Raw genomic sequence first — 19,323 nt, 5'->3', positions numbered from 1 at the left:
GAGTCACAGAGCAACTAGGAAGCGAGGGGGCCTGGAAGTAAACGAAGACCGCCCAGACGAGGACAAGCAAAGGTTATTCGTGCCGGCTTGCCCCCACAAGGGAGTCAGCCATGTCCCTCGCCTACAGAAAGCTGTATAGTGAGAAAGCGGAAGTGTCAGGTGCCTGATTGGAGGTTGCCGGCCTGCGGCAGGTGGGCTGATGAGAAGCCAGGGTCCCCTGTGTGAGAGGCGAGTGGCCGAGGAGGGTGTGTTTGGTCTGAAGTTGAAAGCAGGTATGCAGATGCCGGGAGCTGGCGGTTACTGGTAAGTCCTGGTCGCTGGGGCCAATCTCTGCTGGGGCTGTGGTCTGGCTTCCTCGCCTGGCTGTAGGTAGTGGGCTGGCTCTCAGATTGCAAGTCTGAGTTCTGTTTTTATACACAGAGAGTCTGGCCACTGTCCATTTGTAAATTCAGTTTCCAGAGGCCTTCCCAGCCTTGCCTGCCCTCAGGGCAAAAGCCCCTGGGTGGCTGGGTTTGCCTGAAGGAGGCGCCCCCTCCTCCAGAGGCACCTGCCCACCAAGGAGCACCCCCAGCAAAACTGGAAGCACAAGGCCGGTGTTGCATCTGGCGCTGTTTCTCCAGCTGCTGCTTCTGCACAAAGAAGCCTTGCTGGGCCGGGCAGCCGCGCCAACACCTGCGAGGCGTTGTTGGAGGGTGACTGGCAGCTTGGGCATAGGTTCCTGGCACTGTCACTGCTGCATGGTGGGGGGGAGGCACAAAGGTTGCCAAGCAGCCCTGTTCCTGCCCTCGGGGCATTCTCATCACCTCCAGGAGCCTCACCGGGCCCCTGGGACTATTTGCATCTTATTAGCATATGTGTGCTCTGACAGCATGGCACCATCCTACATTTCTGACCCATTCCTCAGGAGCTGGGTGTCATTTTTTCATTTATCCATCTACTTATTTGAGATGTAAAGAGAGCTCCCACCTGCTGGTTTACTCCTCAGATGCCCACAACAGCTGGGGCTGGGTCAGGCTGAAGTTGGGAGCCAGGAACTCCATCCAGAGTTCCCCTGTTCAGGGCAGGAAACCAAGGACTTGAGTGATCCCCTGCTGCCCCCCAGGGTGTGCATTAGCAGGGAGCTAGAATTAGGAGCAGAGCTAGAACTTGAACCCAGGCTCTCTGAGACGGGATGCGGGCATCCCAACCACAAAGCCAAATATCTGCCCCCAATAGAACTGATTTTGATCATTTTTTTGCAGGGTGGGGGGGCTTCCGTGGAAATGACATTGCAACCGAGGGCTTACAGGATGGCAAGGACCTTGCTTCCTTCTGCTTTTCCCTCTCCCTTCTGCTTGGGTTCTTCCAGCTGCTCCAGGTCTCCAGTCTCATGAACACTCCAGTCTCATGAACATGAGCCACCAGGACACAAACCGGAACCATACAGGATACCGGTGCAGGTGGCGGGATGTGGGGAAAATGAAGACACAAGGTCCCTGACTCCAGTGGGCTTGGAGGTAGAGCACAGGCCGGGAGGCGGGGCATAGTGACAGGGGGAAAGTGACTCAAAGCACGAGCACATCAGGACTTTGGGGAGGGAGGTGAGGGTCAGCAGGGGGGTTTCCTGGCTCTAAAGCGGGGGTGGGGAATGTCATGAAGCCTGCTAAGTCATTTGCTCTGGCCCTGCCAAGGCAACCGCCACAGCGACTCAACATTCACTAAATCTACAGCAGGTTAATTTTTCAGTTGATAATTTGGTATGGCCCAGGGGAAAAAAAAAAAAAAACAGGCTCTCCACCCCATCCCTAGAGAATGACAGGGGTTTGGACAGGCAAAGAGGAGCCAGAAGGCGTGGGCTCCACAGGAAGGGGGCCCCGTATATTGTTGGAGGACAGAGCAGCCCAGTCACTGGACCAGGAGATGAAGCGGGAAGACAACACAGCTCAGGTATCCATCTGAGGGTTATGGGAATGAGTAGCCTAATTGTTATTCCGAATGCTCGCCCGTAGAGATGAGAATTCAAAGCAGAGGCAAAGACCGTGCACACCTGAGAGTGTGAACACAGATTCATGTGTGAACGTGGGCAGCCCCGCACGGAGAGACACCCATCCTGAGTGGATCAGAGAGTGGCCTATGAGCAGAGAGTGTGGGAGGAGGCCATAGGACCCAGAGGCCAAAAAGTAAAAAGGGCCACTCCCACGCGTAGCAGTCCCCTTTATGGGGTGGGGGTGGTGCCCTAACCGAGTGTACACACAGGATACAGTTTGGGTGGGATTTAGTGTGTGTGAGGCCTCTGGGCACTCCACAGCACCTGCACGTGGAGTTGGACTTCTGTGTGGCCTCAGTGGCATCGCCTCCTGCCTGGTCCCAGATGAGGAGCAGGTGCACCCTGGGCAAGTGGGTGTACTGGATTGGCAGGTGAGGGGTGGAGTTTCAGTGCAGGGCAAGAGGCAGACATGACCAGGAGCCTCTTCCAGCTCGCCTATTCCTGCCTAATCGTCTAGCCTCTCTCGCCCATGTCAGAGGAGACGCACTTTGTCCTGCAGGCCACCGGGAACTAGGCAACATCCTGGGACGTGACCCAAAGGGGTGAGTCTTGCAATATGTGAGGTGTGGTGGAAAGTGAGGCCGGCCCCGATATGGGCAGCTTGGCTGGCGAGGGTTCACCAACAAGGCGGCTCAGACCTTCAGTCTAGCTCCGTGGTCGTTAAACTGCCAGTCCTCTGGGAGAAGAAGCCAGGAAGATGTTATCCCACAGCATCAGATCCTGTCCAAGTGTGACCTCAAACTGGCTTCTGAAAAAGACACACACCTTAGGAGTGTTTTAGCAGGTGGGAGGGACAACAGGTGAGGAGCTGGGGCGTGGGCCTGGGGCTTGCAGCTGGAAGTTTGTGCAGGGGCCCGAAGGAACGAAAAACTGAGGTTTCGGACTCCATAGGAGGCATGGGCTCCAGTAGGAAGAGCCATAGATTTGGGTGATGGACGGTAATTGGCTTGGGGTTGGGGCCAGCGACTTCTCAGCTCCTCATTTGCAGAGTGAGGTGGGTAGCCTTAGGGCCCAGCTTGGTGCCTGGCACACAGCAGACACTCAATAAATAATTGTTTATTTAGTTGTTAACCATTAGTTAATCCTCCATAAGGCTTAATTGAAGGTTCTCAAAGGCTTTGAATCTCTGGTTCAGAAGTCTGTCTTGTTGCCGGCAGTCTGGGCAAGATTCCCTGCTAGGTACTGGCCACTTCCACAGCTGCTGTTTTTTAAATCATGGGTTATCTGTCTCTGGGCCATGCCCGGAATAAGAACAAAAGCAGTCTGGAAGGACAATGTAAATTTACTGACTTATTTGAAAGGCAGAATTACAGAGAGGCAGAGGCAGAGAGAGAGAGTGTGTGTGTGTGTCTTCCATCCGCTGGTTCTCTCCCCAGTTGGCCACAACAGCTGGAGCTGGGACGATCTGAAGCCAGGAGCCAGGAGCTTCTTCTGGGTCTCCCACATGGGTGCAGGGGCCAAGGACCTGGGCCATCTTCTACTGCTTTCCCAGGCCACAGCAGAGAGCTGGATCAGAAGTGGAGCAGCCAGGACTTGAACCAGTGTCCATTATGGGATGCTGGTGCTGTAGGAGGTGGCGTTACCCTCTACGCCACAGCACCAGCCCCATAAATAAATAAATCTTAACAACAACAGTAACAAAAGGCCGGCTCCTGCGCTCCCACACGCCCAGGTGTTCACACCCCCACACATCAGGTCTGTGCTTACAGAGGCACAGAGAGGCAGTCCCCTTCCTGCCTGCAGAGCCCTGGCTTTGAACTTGGGGGTGTGTGCTTACACTCTCGCAGGCAGCCTCACGTACTTCCCAAAGGGCTGCACACTCGGAGCAGAGCTCCAGGATCTGCTTTCTCCAGGGAACAGCTGTTGCTCATCCATGAGGACAGAAAATCCAGGATCAGAGGCCGCTGGCGCCCAGAGAGAAGGCCGGGCTTCTAGATGTCGGCACTTGAACGCCTCCCCCCCCCAGCAGTTGCTAGGAATAACCTCCCCAAAGCACGGCTCCATGCATCCATGCAGCAGGCGTTTCCGAACGTCGCCCAGGTGCCAGGCACCGTGGTGGGTACACTGGCTACAGCAACGCAGAGCTCGCCGTTGCTGGGGGCTGTTAGTCCTCCGTGGCGGCCATAATGAAAGCTCCACACGGCACCCATTTAGTGCCATGCTGTGCCGTGGGTCGGGGGTGCAGGCTGGCTGCACAGGCATCTGCTGAGGTGCAGGTGGTGGCCGGCTGGGGTCCTGCTGGGAGGCGCCGAGAACCCACGTCCTGGCTCATCCAGGTGGCTGACGGGGTCCTGTTCCTCGCAGCTGTAGGACGCAGGTCCGCGTTTCCTGGCTGGCTGAGCTGCGGGCCGCCCCTAGCTCCCAGAACCCCTCTCTGGTCCTCCCACCTGAGCAGCAGTGGCTGGTCAGACCCCGCTCACACTGGGCATCTCTCTTATGTCCCTTCTCCCGCCTCTGCCCGAGACAACACTCGGCTTCTGAGAGCTCGTGGGACACGACTGGGCCCCCGTGGGTAATCCAGGGGCCTCTCCCTATGGCAGGTCCACAACCTCAATCACATTGCTAAGTCCCCTTAGCCAGGGCACGGGACATGGTCACAGGCTCTGGAGACTCCCATTGGCATCTTTTTTGAAAGGCAGTTAGAGAGAGAGAGACAGAGACAGAGAGACAGAGACAGAGAGACAGAGAGATCTTCCATCTGCTGGTTCACTTCCCCAATGGCTACAATGGCCAGGGCTGGGCCAGGCCGAAGCCAGGAGCCTCATGCAGGTCTCCCACATGCGTGCAGGGGCCCAAGCATTTGGGCCATCTTCTGCTGCTTTCCCAGGAGCATTGGCAGGGAGCTGGATAAGGCCGGAGCCACCAGGACACAAACCGGAACCATACAGGATACCGGGCAGTGAAGGCGGCAGCCTAATCCACCATGCCACAGTGTCAGCCCCCGGCCCCTCTTCAAAATTTTTAGTTTTGACTGATCCATAAAAACTGCACACACGTATGGGGTACCACGTGATATTCCCATACACGTGTACGTTGTGCAGTATTCATATCGGGGTAGATGTGTCTGTCTCCTTAAGCAGGGAGCGTTCTGTCCACCAGAGATGGCCAAAGACACTGGTAAGTGGAAGGGCAGATACTGGCACAGGCTAGTAGAGGCGGATGCTGCCCTGCACAAGGAGCAAACACGCCACAGCCTCCTGCGAGGCGGTCGGTAAGACACGCCTGGCTTCCTACGGCGGCCCGCTCCCAGGGTATCAGAGAGCATCTGGGACGTCCCTTGCTTTGTCTCTGGTGCTGCTCCTCTTCCAGGTACTCACTTTCTCTGTTCTTTTTTTCAAATCTTAATTTTTTCTTATTTGAGACAGGGATCTATCTTGCATTTGTGGGTTCCTTCTCTGAATACCCACAACAGCTGGGGCTGGACCAGGCTGAAGCCAGGAATCCAGGGGTCAATCCAGCTCTCCCACGTGGGCGCCAGGGACCCATCATCTGCTGCCTCCCAGGTACCCAATAGCAGGAAGCTCACTCAGAAGCAGAGGAGCTGGCACTGGAACCGGGCAACTCACTATAGGCTGAGGGTCCCAAAGGGCAGCTGAACTGAACCCAGTCTTGGCTGATATTATTTTATAATTCAAGAGGCAAAGAAAGAAGGATAAAGTAGGATAAAAGGAGAAAGAGAAAGGAGACAGAAACAAGGAGGTGGGAGGAGAGAGAGAGAGCGCGCGCGTTTCCATCTACTTTTTTTTTTTTAAATTTATTTTGATAGAGTTATAGACAGTGAGAGAGAGAGAGAGAGAGACAGAGAGAAAGGTCTTCTTTCTATTGGTTCACTCCCCAAATGGCTGCTATGGCCGGCACTGCGCCGATCCGAAGCCAGGAGCCAGGTGCTTCCTCCTGGTCTCCCATGCGGGTGCAGGGCCCAAGGACCTGGGCCATCCTCCACTGCCCTCCCAGGCCACAGCAGAGAGCTGGACTGGAAGAGGAGCAACTGGGACTAGAACCTGGCACCCATATGGGATGCTGGCACTGCAGGCGGAGGATTAACCAAGTGAGCCATGGCGCTGGCCCCTCTTCCATCTACTCTAAATGACCACAACAGCTGAGGCTGGAGCCAGGAGCTGGGAACTGAATCCAGGTCTGTTACTCGGGGGCAGAGACTCAGGTACTTGAGCCAACACCTGCTGCCTCCAAGGCTTTGCATTGACAGAAGGCTGGAATTGGGAGCTGGAGCCAGGTCTTGAACCCAGACACTCCGATAGGGAATGTGGGTGTCAGAGCCAGATTCTTAACTGGTAGGCCAAATGCCTAACCCTCGCTGATATGGTTTTGAAGTACGGCCTCAATATAAACCCCTCTAGTTTATTCATTCACTTGTCTCTTACTAGTGTTTACATTTACAAATAAAAATTTAAATAAAATTTAAATTTAGTCATACATTTACTAATAAAAAAATCTATTGAGCACCTGCCTGGCGCAGTGCTAGGGGAAATAGAGCAGAGAACAGGTCTGGCACAAGCTAAATGGGAGTCTTTCAGGCACAGTTTACAACTGTTCGTTCAGGAAGCACAAACCATCTGTGCAAACCCTGCAGCTCCAGGCTGCAGAGTCTCTCAGACAAAGGCCCGAGGAACAGTGGCACGCGTCATGGGTTGAGCACTTCCCTGCCACTGTTGTCACCATCCCTTTCCTACATGGCAGGAGACTGAGGCACAGCAAGGCGTATGCCACACTCCCCAGCTAGTGAGCTGCAAAGCCAGCATTTCCACCAGGTACTCTAAGGGGCAGGAGTCGCCTGCTCAGGCCCTGAATCGGGAGCTCATCTATACACTGCATCCAAAGTGAGGCTTATTCCCAGGTTCAGGATGAAGAATGGAGGAAAGGCAAGTCCAGCAAGGAACCCAGGACACACAGGTGGGGTCAGCATCTGCCTCCAGGGCGCTTCCTGTGTGTGAGGGGGGGGAGGATGAGGAGCCCCTTCCAGGAGGGCTGACCGCTGGAGGAGGTTGAGGACAAGGGAGGCTAGCAGGGAGAGGGCCGTTTCCATGGGCTCAGAAGTTGGACTGCAAACACATGCCCAGGAGTGAGCCGCCAGGATGCCTGTAAGGGTCCCTGTGTTGGGCAGGGACCCTCCCTGAGGATGTGGGAGAGGGAAGGGACACGGGAATGGGCAGATGGAGCCCGTTTTGGACACAGGGGAAGGATGCCTGGGGGAAGTAGACCGTGTGTGTGTGCACACGTGTGCATGTGTGTGCAAAGGTTGAGGGTGCAGGACTGAATCCAGAGCCCGAGAGGGCTCCTGTCAAGCAGGAGGGACCCTCTTCTTCCCAGCACAAGAGGAGCATGAAGGGTCGCTGAGTTTACAGAGGAATCCTCGGGCAGTGGAAGAGGTGACAGGATGATACTAATATGGGGACATTCATCTTTTTAATTTTTTTAAAGATTTTTTAAAAAAATATTTATGCAGGCAGAGTTAGAGAGTGACAGAGAGAGAAAGAGAATGAGGTCGCTCACCCACTGGTTCACATCCCAGATGGCTGGGCCAGGCCAAAGCCAGGAGACTGGACCTCCAGTCTTCACGGCATTCTCTGTCCCAATGTTCCAGACGCCAGCCACTGGATGGGAGCACACCCTAATCGGCTGTGACCTCATTGTAACATGGTGACGTTATGTCCCATCCACAGGTACTGGGAGTTAGGGCTCTGAGCTCTCTTCTATTGGGGGCTGGTTTACATAATTCAACCTAGTGCATGGGACAGAGGAGACAGTGTGTAGGAAGGTGTCCCAGAATGGGTTAAAAAAAAAAATGTGCAGAAATATAAAGTCATAGGGCCGGCGCTGTAGTGCAGCAGGTAAAGCCACCACCTGTGATGCCAGCATCTCATATGGGCACTGGTTCCTGTCCCAGCTGCTCCACTTCCAACCCAGTTCCCTGCTACTGCACCTGGGAAAGCAGCAGAAGGTACTGGAAGTGCTTTGGCCCTTGCAGCCATGTGGGAGACCCGGAAGGGGCTCCTGGCTCCTTAAACAAATCTTTTTTTTTTTTTTTTAAAGAAAAATGAAGTCATACCAAGGTGCCCGGTTAAAGGAATATTAAAGTTGAGTATATTTATAAAGTATCTGCTTCAGAATGTATGCTTTCCATACACCCCAGAGGGACCAGTACCGCAGGGCCTGGCAGCAGGCCTGCCTAGTACACGGCCCCGCACTGCTTCGGAGGAAGCACGCACCCTCCGCACCATGTCCTCAGGGCTGCTGGCCACCACCTCCCAGGTACCTTTTGCTTCTGGGCTTATGCTCAGTTCTAACCATAAACCAAACCAGCCTCCAATTTTCCCTCGTTCCTTCTCCCCTGCTTCCACCTTCCTCCCATCTCCTGGATTTTAAATGAATGCAGCCGAGAGCACAAGGTCCAGGCACGCCCAGAGAGACGGATACTCTGCAGATGACCATGGCTCTGTGGCTGCTGGGAAGGAAATGGTGGCGGGAAGAGGAGGGAGAGGAAGGCAAGAGCTGGCAGCCTGTCTAGAGCCCTGGTGCGGTGCACATGGCCCGCCTTCCACTCCCCTCACACCGGGCTCAGCTGCAAAGCCCAGGCCCTCTGGGCAGAGAAGTATGAGACCTGTGAACAGGTGACTGCCCCCACGCTGGGATCACGGAGGCCCTAATAAACTCGGACAAAGCCGTGGACTCTCATCCTGCCCAAGTACATGAATGCCCGCACAAAAAAGCTGTGATAAATTGAAAAGTCTCGCTGACTCCCTTGGGTGTTATTTAATTCAAGAGGCAAAGACACAGAGACAGCTCCCCTCTGCAAGGTCACTCCCCCGATGGCCAGGGTCCGAACCAGGAGCTGGGGACTCCATCCAGGGCTCTGGGGACGGAACTTAAACACTTGAGCCATCACCTGCTACCTCCCAGGGTTTGTACTGGCAGGACGTTGGTCTCGGGAGCCGGATCTGGGGATGAAACCCAGGCACTCTGATGTGGATGTCCTAACCAAATGTCTGTTCAGGAAGCCAAGCCTAAGCACCCCTTGCTCTAGTCCCCTCAACCCTCTGTATTTCTTCTAAAGACAAAAAAACAGATCAGCAAGGATAACTGATTTGTTCTCACCTGTGCAGCTAGAGGGAGATCCAGCATTAATCCGTGTTCTAAGCACTACACGGGGACTGTGTTCTCATTAGACCAAAGAAGCAGCTTTTGCTTATGGGGCAAGCGTGGGGATGGAAACAGCAGTGGCAGTAAACAGAGTCCCAGGCCTTGGGTGTGGGCGAATGAGTTTCACCCCTTCCCACACAGGCCTCTGGAATGGACCCCCAGGAGTGCTGTGGGGTCACTGGGAGCCCTGCACAGGGCCATGTCCCCCAGAGAGAGGTACGCAGCCTTGTCCACACTCAAGTCGGTGGCAATGGGGGACTGACTGAGGACTGGGGGCCTTCTTGGAGCTGGACCTGGTCCCTCTTGCAGTCATGGGGGGGGATGCAAGGCAGCCCATTGATTTGCCTCCTTCGGAGACGGGCTACCAGCTGGGGGGTACCATCCAGACGTCTAGAGCGCCTGGGGGTACCACCGCCACTCCTCTGTTTGCCCCCTCCTCCCGCCAGCACCCAACATCTGTAGATTGGGGACTAGCTCCTCTCAGATGCGGGTTAGGGGAAGGACCCCATTAACAGGGTCTTAGTTTGGAGACGTCTGAGTTTAGGGGACACTCCCTTCCCTCTACTATGATCAGTACGAGGTGGGTCTCCGGTAGCTCCGGGGCTGCAGCCAACCCGGGGTAGGGGCCGGGACCCCTGCCTCTCGCCCACCCCCTAGCTCGTCGCCGCCTCCCGGAGGGACGGCCAGGGGGAGGGGGAGGGGAGACCGGAGGGGCGGGCCCGCGGTGGGGCGCGGGCCTTGGCGGAGCGGGCGGCGGCCGCGGGGCCCCGGTGAGCCGGGCCAGAGTCGTCGAGGGGCCAGCGCCCGGGTCCCGGGCCGCTTTTCCCGGGGGGCGGCGAGGCACCCTCGGCGGCGACTCCTCTCGCGGGCCGGCGGCGCGCGGGGGCGGAGGCGGAGGGGGAGGGGGCATGCCCGGCTGGAGCCCGGCCTCGGGGCGCGCCCCGGCCGCCGTCCCCACCTCCGCCTCCTCCTTCTCCTCCTCCCTCTCCTCCTCCTCCTCCTCCTCCTCCTCCTCCTCCTCCTCTTCCAGTCCCGCCGCCGCGGCAGCCAACATGGCTGCGCTCCGGAGCCCGGGAGGCGGCCGCTGCTGAGCGCCGTGCGCCGCCCGCCGCCCCGGGCCCCCCAGCCCGCGCAGGCCCGGCCCCGATCCATGGCCCCCGGCGCGGCGCGGCTCCCGGCGCGCTAGGGCTGCGGCCCAGGCGCGGGCCCGCCGGCCTCGGAGCCGGGCGGCGCGGCGCGGCCGCCGCCACCATGGAGCCCCAGCGCCGCGAGCTGCTCGCCCAGTGTCAGCAGAGCCTGGCCCAGGCCATGACGGAGGTGGAAGCCGTGCTCGGGCTGCTCGAGGCCGCGGGCGCGCTGAGCCCCGGCGAGCGGCGGCAGCTGGACGAGGAGGCGGGAGGCGCCAAGGCGGAGCTGCTGCTCAAGCTGCTCCTGGCCAAGGAGCGCGACCACTTCCAGGACCTGCGGGCGGCGCTGGAGAAGACCCAGCCTCACCTGCTGCCCATCCTGTATCCGAACGGCGTCGTGGGGCCGCCGCAGCCCGCCGAGGGCGCGGGTGAGTGTCCGCCCCCCGTCCCTTCTGCCTGCGGCGCGCGCGAGGGGGCATCTCGCCGGGGCCCCCGGTCCACCTGGCGGCGGCCGCGGGTGGAGCCGCCCCTCCTTTAGCCCGTTCGGACAGGGGGCCCAGCGTGGACCCTGAATTCACGCCCGGGGCCCCAGGCCCTCCGGTCGCCCGGAGCAACGTCTCCCGGGCCAGGGGCCCTCGCCCTCCCACTGCCAGGCGGCAGCGTCCTGCCGCGTCTCCCAGGTGCCTTTCCCAAGGCTTTTCCCCGGTCACTGGCCCTTTGGGAGCCCCTGCTGTCCTTTGACCAGCAGACCCCGATCTCGCTGCTGCCCGTCCCGGCTCCCTTACCTCTGCCCGGCTCAGCCCCTTAGCTGGCCTGGACCTGTGGTTGGTTGTGCACAATGCCTGCCTAGGTCTCTTTGCAAACTGTGGGCCGGGAAAAGTTGGGAAGTTGCATTGCACCATGGGAAAATCCTAGCAAACGGCTCGGGGCTGAGCTTCCTCCCAGAACGCCGAGCTGCCCACGGGTCCCCTTGGGTGGTACCTTTTGGCGCTTCTGAGTTCTCGGTGTTGGGGGTGACTGGTGTGTGTGTGTGTGTGTGTGAGCTTGTGAGGGAGGGGGAGGCTTGTCCTGACCAGGTTGGGGAGGGCAGAGAACTGGTCATTTGTCGGGCACCAGGCATTCTGCTGTCACCTTTAATTGTGGCTGCCACGCCGCGAGCTGTGACTGCTCCTGCTTGGCCAGAGAGAAAGCTGGTGTCTGGGTGGTTAACATGCTCAGAAAGACCTGGGCACCGGGAGTTCTGAGTTCTGACCAAGGGTTTTAACATGTTCAGAGCCAGGAGCGAGCAAGTGGCCATCACATGCCTGTTTTAAGAATGAGCCAATGTATACAGGAAAAGTAAATAAAGACGCACGCATTAAAGTTAAAGAGAATGAGCCAGGAGGGCCGAAGTGCTGCCTGAGCAGCTTGTGGGCTAAGGGCTGACAGGACCCATTTATGTGGCTGTTAAAAGCTTCTCTCATTACGGGGATGATTTTATAAGGTGTTCCTGGTAACAGCTCTCGTGTCTGATGGCCGTCTCGGCCTTACTGATTTTATAGCCGACGCACACAGAGGGACCTGACGCTGGTCACCCAGCTGTGGATTTCATCGGCGGCCCGTGCATCTCTGTCCCTCAAACTTGCATTCCGTCCCCCCACCTGTGGGCCCATCAGAGTAGAGGACGAACCGCGCCCTGGCCTGGGATAGTACCTTGGAAGCTGCTAAGGAGGGGCTCTTGGTGTAGCCAGGGGTCTGAGGACAGGGGAGGGTCTTAGGGGAAGTGCCATTCTTTCCCCTTGTTAATTGCTCCATCTATCCACTTGTGAAGGAGGAAGTTTATCAAAGATCCGTGTCCAGCAGTTTCTTGGAAGCACAGACGTGAGAGTGCGGAGCAGGCGTTCTTGCTGGATGCCTGAGACTCAGCCCCCCCCCCCCCCCCCCCGCCCATGAATGGCCGTGGATTCGGTGTCCCCTGAAGCTGTGGGAGCAGAGTCCCGACCCCTTTGCATTTTATCCCTCGGGGCAGTGATGGCGGACCCCAGCTTTGCCACATTGCAGAGTTCTGTGGCTTCACAGAGGGTCATGAGATTCTTAAGACAAATACTTGCCAAGGGGAAGTTGACTTCATTTGATTCAACACGTTAGGAAGAAAAACGTTCATTTGCCGTTCTGGAGCCTGGGGGCAGCGAGTGATGTGGTGTGCAGGTCAGCAGCGGCACGTGGGGCTTTTTCATGGGGGCAAAGCTCTGTGCACGAAAGAGCGGCTGTGGTCGGAGGGCTGGAGGCCCCGGCCTCACCCGGGAGCAGCCACTGTCAGAGAGACCCAGCGCTGTGCCCTGCCTCCTTTGACTCCTCAGCGACTTCCGCAGCTTCCAGGTCCCGGGTTGGCATCAGCATGGAGCCCGAGAGGAAGTGCTGGCGCTCCTAGGACCCTGGCGTCAGGGGGTGGCCGCTCTGTCACTGTCTCTACGTTGGAGGCCATGCTGTCTCCCACCTGGGGGCGTTCATGGTGGATTCAGCACTCTGTGGTCTGGTCCAAAGTGCCATCCAAACCCCTGGGCCCCTGTGCCCTCTGGGAGTCTGCAGTGGCATGGACACAGAGACGCTGCCAGCCCTCCACGTGGGGCTGGAAGGGAAGGAAACTCGTGGCTGCGTGCGGCTGTGCAGGTGAGCAGACCAAGCCCTCTGGGCAGGTTGGGCTCAGTTAGATCCCCCACGTTTATAACCCACTCCAATCAGGCCTGGGCTGTAGGGCTGACAAAGAAGTGTCCAGTATGGTTGTTCTGCCCTTGGCAGGGCCGTTCAGCACTTACCTTCTATTCTTTATTGTTCTTTTACTAAGTCATTAGTTAATTCGAGAGACACAGAGAGAAAGAAATCCCACTCCCATCTGCTGGTTCACTCCCCAGACAGCCAGGGATGGGCCAGGCCAAAGTTGGGAACTGGGAACTCAATCTGGGTCTTCCATATCGGTGGCAGGGACCCTAGAACTTGAGCCTTCATCATCTGCTGCTTCCCAGGGTGTGCTTTAACTGGAAACTGGAATTGGGAGCACAGCTAGGACTCGAACCCAGGCACTCTGATACGGGATGCAGGTGTTCCAACCAGCATTTTAACCTCTAGGCCAGATGCCTGCCCTCTGGTTTCTTACTCTCCTGTCTCACTGATTCTGTGGCTGAATGTGTGATGAATGGAATCTTTTGGCTTCATTATATTGGGTTCCAGGGCCGTATCTGTAAGGTCTAAGGAAGAAGTCACAGGATGGAGCCCAGCGTTGCGGTACAGCAGGTTAAGCCACTGCCTGCAACCCAGCATCCCATATGAGTGTTGGTTGGAGTATTGGCTGCTCCGCTTCTGATCCAGCTCCCTGCTAATGCGTCTGGGAAAGCAACAGAAGATGGCTCAAGTGCTTGGGCCCCTGCATCCACCTGGGAGACCCGGATGTAGCTCCTGGCTCTTGGCTTTGATCTGGCCCAGACCTGGCCATTGTGGCCATTTGGGGCGTGAACCAGTGAATAGAAGACTTTTCTCTCTCTGCCTCTGCTTCTCTTTCTCCCTGTAACTCTACCTTTAAAAAAATAAGTAAGGGTCTGGCATTGTGGCTCAGTGGATAAAGCCACCACCTGCAACACCAGCGTCCCATATGGGTACCAGTTCGTGTCCAGGCTGCTCCACTTCCAATCCAGCGCCCTGCTGATGGCCTAGAAAAAGCAGTGGAGGATGACCCAAGTGCTTGGGCTCCTGCTACCCGTGTAGGAGATCTGGAAAAGCTCTTGGCTCCAGCCTCGTCTGTTGTTGCCATTTGGGGAGTGAACTAGTAGATGGAAGATCTCCTGTCTCTCCCCCTGTCTCTGTAACTCTGACTTTCAAATAAATAAATAAATCTTTAAAAAAAGTGGAGCAGCCAGGACATGAACCGGCACCCATATGGGATGCCAGCGTCGCAGATGGTGTTTTTACCCGCTATGCTACAGCGCCAGCCCCTCAAATAAATCTTAAAAAAAAAGTCTCAGGACAGAAGGTGCCGGAGTTGAGGCTAAGGACAGTGGTCCTGGTTCTGTGTCAGGGGTGTCCCCTGTACCCAAGGAGGCCTTCCCACCAGGGTCGGGACATTTCCTGCCAGTGGTGGCACTCTCTTGTCCCCGATGCGTGCCTCTCTAGGGAAGAAGCGACTGCTTTTGCCCAGCTCGTGGCTGAGAGGGGGTGGCTGTTCTCTAGCTCGTGTGCTTCTCTTGGTTGTATCCTTGTTTGGAGGATACAAAGGAGCCCAAGGAAACTCTCCCCTTGGGGTGAGCCTCAGTGTCTTCACCTGTGAGCCGGGTACAGCGTGCTGCACGGTCTGCCTTGTTCCCTGGGAAGGCAGGATGTGTTTGTGGAGGATTGGCGCACCTGCCTCTGTGCCGGGCCCAGGAGGGTTCAGGTGCAGAGAGATGCAGCCTGTAGCTTGCAGCCTTGCGGAATGGGATACTCAGAGCGCAACATCACGAGACAGGTCAGTGAGTAATACAGCTACGCAAGCAGGCGCTCCCCTCTGCTAAAAGCTCACCGTGGCATGCTTCCCCAAATACTCTCATCCACCCCTGGTGCCTGCAGTACTGCGTAAATGGCAGGGCTCCCCATACCAGTTCACAGCAGGCCTCTCTGGGGAGGCAGAAACGGCAGAACGTGGCAGTCGGCTCACTGGAGAGAATGGAGCCAGCAGGGTGTGCTGGGGAAGCCGAGAAAGGCAGGCTCCGTACAGCGCCTGGCCCTGGAGCCCGTGTCGAGGGAGCCTGGGTGCACCGTGGGCAGTGGGCAGAGCAAGGAGTGAGACTAGCGCAAGCTGAGCCGGGGATCAGCGTGGGCCCTGGGTAGAAGGGAGAAGGGAACCCAAAGGCGACGCAGAGGCTGAGGGAGGGGCATGGCATCACTCAGGAGTGAGGCGTTGTGCGCTGGCAAGGGTTCGAGCCGGGAGGCGTCTTGTTCTGAGCTTTACAGGAACAGCCCTGCCAGGCCTTCCCGGTGGCGCCAGTGCAGGAGGCTGCAGACTCCGCGTGGGCTATTTATTATTCAGTAGAGGTTACCTGGCCCTTTGTTCTCTGCCAGCTCCCTCAGGTGCTGGCCAGGCCTCTGTCCACTCGGCCCTGCCGGGCAGCAAGGGCTGGGACAGGAGTGGAAGCCCCAGACGTGGTAGTTTTGTGTTTGGGCGGGGGCTGGGGGTTGTTTGAATTGTTTCAGTTGACAGGAGGTGGCAGAAGAACCTGAAGGTAATGGTTGAGAAGAAGTGTTTTTTGTTTGTTTGTTTTTTGTTTTTAAGAAAGATTTATTTATTTGAAAGGCAGAGTGGCATAGAAGGAGATAGATCTTTTGTCTGCTGGTTGACTCCCCAAATGGCTGCAACAGCCCTGGCTGGGCCTGGCCAAAGGCAGGAGCCTGACACTTCATTCGGGTCTCCTGCCTGGCCGCAGGGGCTCAGGTACCTGGGCCATCCTCTGCTGCTTCCCCAGGCGCTTTAGCAGGGCGCTGGAAGCAGAGCAGCGGGGCTCCAGGTGGCGCTTGCTGTAGGGAGTCGGGTCACAGGCAGCGGCTTAACGTGACAGGTTTCTCAGTGAAGGGATTTTATTCATCTGTGTGTGTGTGTGTGTGTTTGGGGCACCTTTTTGCAAGTGATAGCAAAGTTAGCCCAAAGCATCTTATGCAGGAGAGAGGGATCCATTGGTTTTTAGTGTTCCCCAGCCTGGGGATGCACAGGGGAGGGTGACCGCCTGCGTGCTATGGGCTTTTCCCATGGGCCTGGAAGGTGGCCTCAGGCCCCTCTGGGCTTCATGTTCACAGCTGCTCACCAGAGAGGAAAGGCAGCAAAACCTCCCGGAAGGGCTGTGACTGGCCTGGCCAGGTCCTGTGTCTGGCCAGGGCTGGAGGAGTACGACTGGCCCTTCCTCGGAGCTGCCCGGTGGGGGAGGGGGAGGGGAAGGCTGTGGTTGGGGACCCGTCCCTGGAGCGGGACAGTTAGCCTGTCTGAGCTCATCTCCTACTGCACAGGGTAATTCCAGTGCCAGCTGCTTCATGAAGCTGTTTGACAGTCAGTGGTAAGAAGACAGGAGGAACCTTCCGTCACCGTGGGGACAGCACAGCACAAGAACAGAGGCCGCAGGAGGCCGGAGACAGCTTCCAGGGAGAGCCAGGCTCCTGGGAGAGCGCCCTGGAGAGCAGGCTGAGCAGGTGTCAGGGTGCTCCTCCTGGGGCTGTGGGTCGTCAGGAGCAGAGGATGTCCCTCTTGGGCGGAGTAGCTCAGGCGAGGTGTTGAGTAGCTTTTTGTTGAATGGATGAGCAGTCAGCTGTGTGTAGAGTGAATGGGGCATCCCCATGCAGATCCTCTGGATTCCTGAGTGGTGACTTCACAGTGGCAGGAGGCTGTGAGAGAGGAAGAAGGCGCGAGGGAGCCCCAGATGCGCACCCCCAGACGTCACCACCCACAGTGCGGCTGTGGTGGAGCAGGCGGTGTGACATTGGTGTCTGACGTCCCCAAGGTCGCCCGTCAGGTGCTGGCAGCGTGGGGCTGGCTGCCAGCAGCCATGTGGAGTGCCCGTATTGCCTCTTGGAGAATTGGAGTCTTTCCCTTTCCATACTTGGAATTTGAATGTCAGCTTGGTGTCCTCGAAAGAGCGCTGGCTGGGATCCGCTGCTCAGTGCAACACCCTGACCTTGGCTGAGCCTGCTCGGAGGTGGGGCGCTGCCTGGGGTGGTGCAGGCCTTCTGAGCGCTTCCCGGGTGGCATTTGGTGCGGAGCAGGGCGGTGATGGACTTGGACCAGCTTGCTGGCTCCCCTCACGGCTTCACACCCCCATTACCGCTCATCCGATTTAATACTAGCGTCGAGTCGTTTTTGGTACTCTGGCTTTTCATTTCCTGAACAATAAGCGGAGTAGGAAAAATATTTTGTCCCAGTTTTCTGTCCCACTCCACTGCAAGCCCCCTGCGTGCGTGTCCTGCAGGCCCGAGGGGGAGGGGCTGTCATCCTGGAAGGTGTGAGCTGCAGAAGCAGCAGTCCCAGAGCAGGAGCGGTGCTCACCGAGAGGAATTTTGAATGGGGCCGAGCTGCAGGAAACGGGGTCCCTTTTTGCTGGGCGCCCAGGGCAGCTTGCCTGTCTCTGCTCCCTTCGAGACACGGCCCCACCACAGTGCAACAGAGGCATTTTGAACTAAATAGAGATGCTCCCTGATTGGGGATCGGCCCGCTTAAATCCTTTGTGAGTTGTTACAGGTTGACTCTTGACCTGATGTTCAGTTCGTAACCCCTTAGCTGTTTTAAAAGAATCATGGTAAAGTGTATATAATATTCCATTTACCGTGTGAACACTAATTATGGCAAAATATACGTAGCATAAAATTCTATTTTTTTTTAAAGATTTTATTTTTATTTATTTGAGAGGTAGAGTTACAGAAAGTGAGAGGAAGAGACACAGAGAGAGAGGTCTTGCTTCTGTTGGTTCACTCCCCAAATGGCCACAATGGCCGTAGCTGTGCCGATCCGAAGCCAGGAGCCAGGAGCTTCTTCCAGGTCTCCCAAGCGGGCAGGGGCCCAAGCACTTGGGCCATCTTCTACTGCTTTCCCAGGCCATAGCAGAGAGCTGGATCGGAAAAGGAGCAGCCAGGACTAGAACTGGCACCCACATGGGATGCCAGCGCCACAGGTGGAGGATTAACCTGCACCATGGCACCAGCCCCAAAATTCTGCTATTTTAACCATTTATATATTTGAGAGGCAGAGAGACAGAAAGAGAGGGAGCGCTCCCATGCATGGGTTCCTTCCCCAGATTCCCGTGATGACTGGGGCTGGAGCCACGAGCCTGAGAGGGAACCCAGTTACCCAAGCCATCCCAGGGTGAGCGTTAGCAGGACGCTGGATTGGAAGTGGAGGAAGCAGGGTTCAAATCAGGCACTCTGATGCGGGATGTGGGTTCTTTAGGCTCCTTTTGTAAGTGGAAGTCGATATGGTATTTGTCTCTTTTGTGACTACCTTATTCTCTTAGCATAACGTCCTTAGGGTTCGTGCGTCTCAGAGCAGTTGCCAGAGTTTGGTTTCTGAAAGGTAGTAATGCCCTGCTCTGCGTACATGCCACGTCTCATTTCCCCATTCATCTGCTGCTGGGAGCTTGCGTGGCTGCCACCATCTTGCTGCTGCGGGATGCTGCCACGGGCATGGCTGGGTGACTGTCTTTCCTGGTTTCACTTCTTTGGGGTTGATACCTAGAAATTGGATGGCTGGATCACATAGTAGTTCTTGGGTGTAACTTTTTGAGGAACTGCTGGACTGAGTTTTGATTCATAAAGTCCGTGCTGTCCGTGGCACCTTGTGCTAGGATGAGTGGCCTGGCTGGGAGTCCTGGTTCCAACATTTTCTTTCCATTTGTCTTCTAAAAAGTGTATGTGCGTGCGTGCGTGCGTGCGTGTGTTTCTCTCCAAATGCCTTTTGAGAGTCTCAGGCTTGTTCCTGTGGACTTAGAGGAAGCAGTGTGGTTCCAGCGGTCACCTGTGCGACTTTTGGGCCAGGAGTTAGCCAGGCAATCCCAGCAGCATTCCTGCCTGGCCGCTAACGGGGTGTTCACACATTGTCCGTGTTAATATCTTCATCCCCAAAGACCCTGAAGTATGTGAGTTATTTCTGCCTTGTAGACACTTCTTCCTCCTCCTCCTCCCGTGCGGGGTTGGTTTGGTCTCTCAGTCTTGCGCGCAGGGTAACCAGGCCATGGTGATTTTTCTTTGTAAGAGGCCGAGGTCTGCGTTTCCCAGGGACACATCCTCTGAACCCTGCTTTGCGGGGATGTCAGTGGTGTTGCTTGCCAAGCGGCCCCTGCGGTCACATGGGTTTGGGCCATGAGCAGCTCTCGCACTGTTGGCCTTGTGAGAGTTCACCAGAGCAGTGGTTCCCTGGTGGATTTGACCACACATCTTTTTTTTTTTTTTCATGGAGTGGCTTGCAACATCCGTGTTCTGAGGAGTGGCCCCCTGCGGAAGCTTTGGCTCTGCCACAGGGACCTGGAGCGGCAA

General features: G+C 56.8%; 1 protein-coding gene and 1 long non-coding RNA gene across 2 annotated transcripts in view; one reads left to right on the top strand and one right to left on the bottom strand.

Moving 5' to 3' along the window:
* Positions 1-3,290: 3,290 nt before the first annotated feature.
* On the bottom strand, positions 3,291-14,343 carry LOC149122035 (uncharacterized). Its single transcript, XR_016221690.1, has 2 exons — positions 11,097-14,343; positions 3,291-3,532 (listed from the first exon to the last, which is right to left on the bottom strand). It is a non-coding gene; the product is annotated as an uncharacterized LOC149122035 (long non-coding RNA).
* The window catches only part of DLG5 (discs large MAGUK scaffold protein 5), a 106,931-nt gene continuing 97,795 nt past the window's right edge, over positions 10,188-19,323 (top strand). The window contains exon 1 of the mRNA XM_051823772.3: positions 10,188-10,739. Coding sequence (XP_051679732.3) covers positions 10,436-10,739 — 304 coding nt within the window. The 5' untranslated portion in view covers positions 10,188-10,435. The remainder of the gene's footprint in view (positions 10,740-19,323) is intronic.

Source organism: Oryctolagus cuniculus, chromosome 15 (genome assembly GCF_051225735.1).
Source record: "Oryctolagus cuniculus isolate XC-2025 breed Fujian yellow rabbit chromosome 15, ASM5122573v1, whole genome shotgun sequence".
Taxonomy (NCBI): Eukaryota; Metazoa; Chordata; class Mammalia; order Lagomorpha; family Leporidae; genus Oryctolagus; species Oryctolagus cuniculus.
Note: the sequence above shows the minus strand (reverse complement) of the source record. Positions and strands in the feature narration are given on the sequence as shown.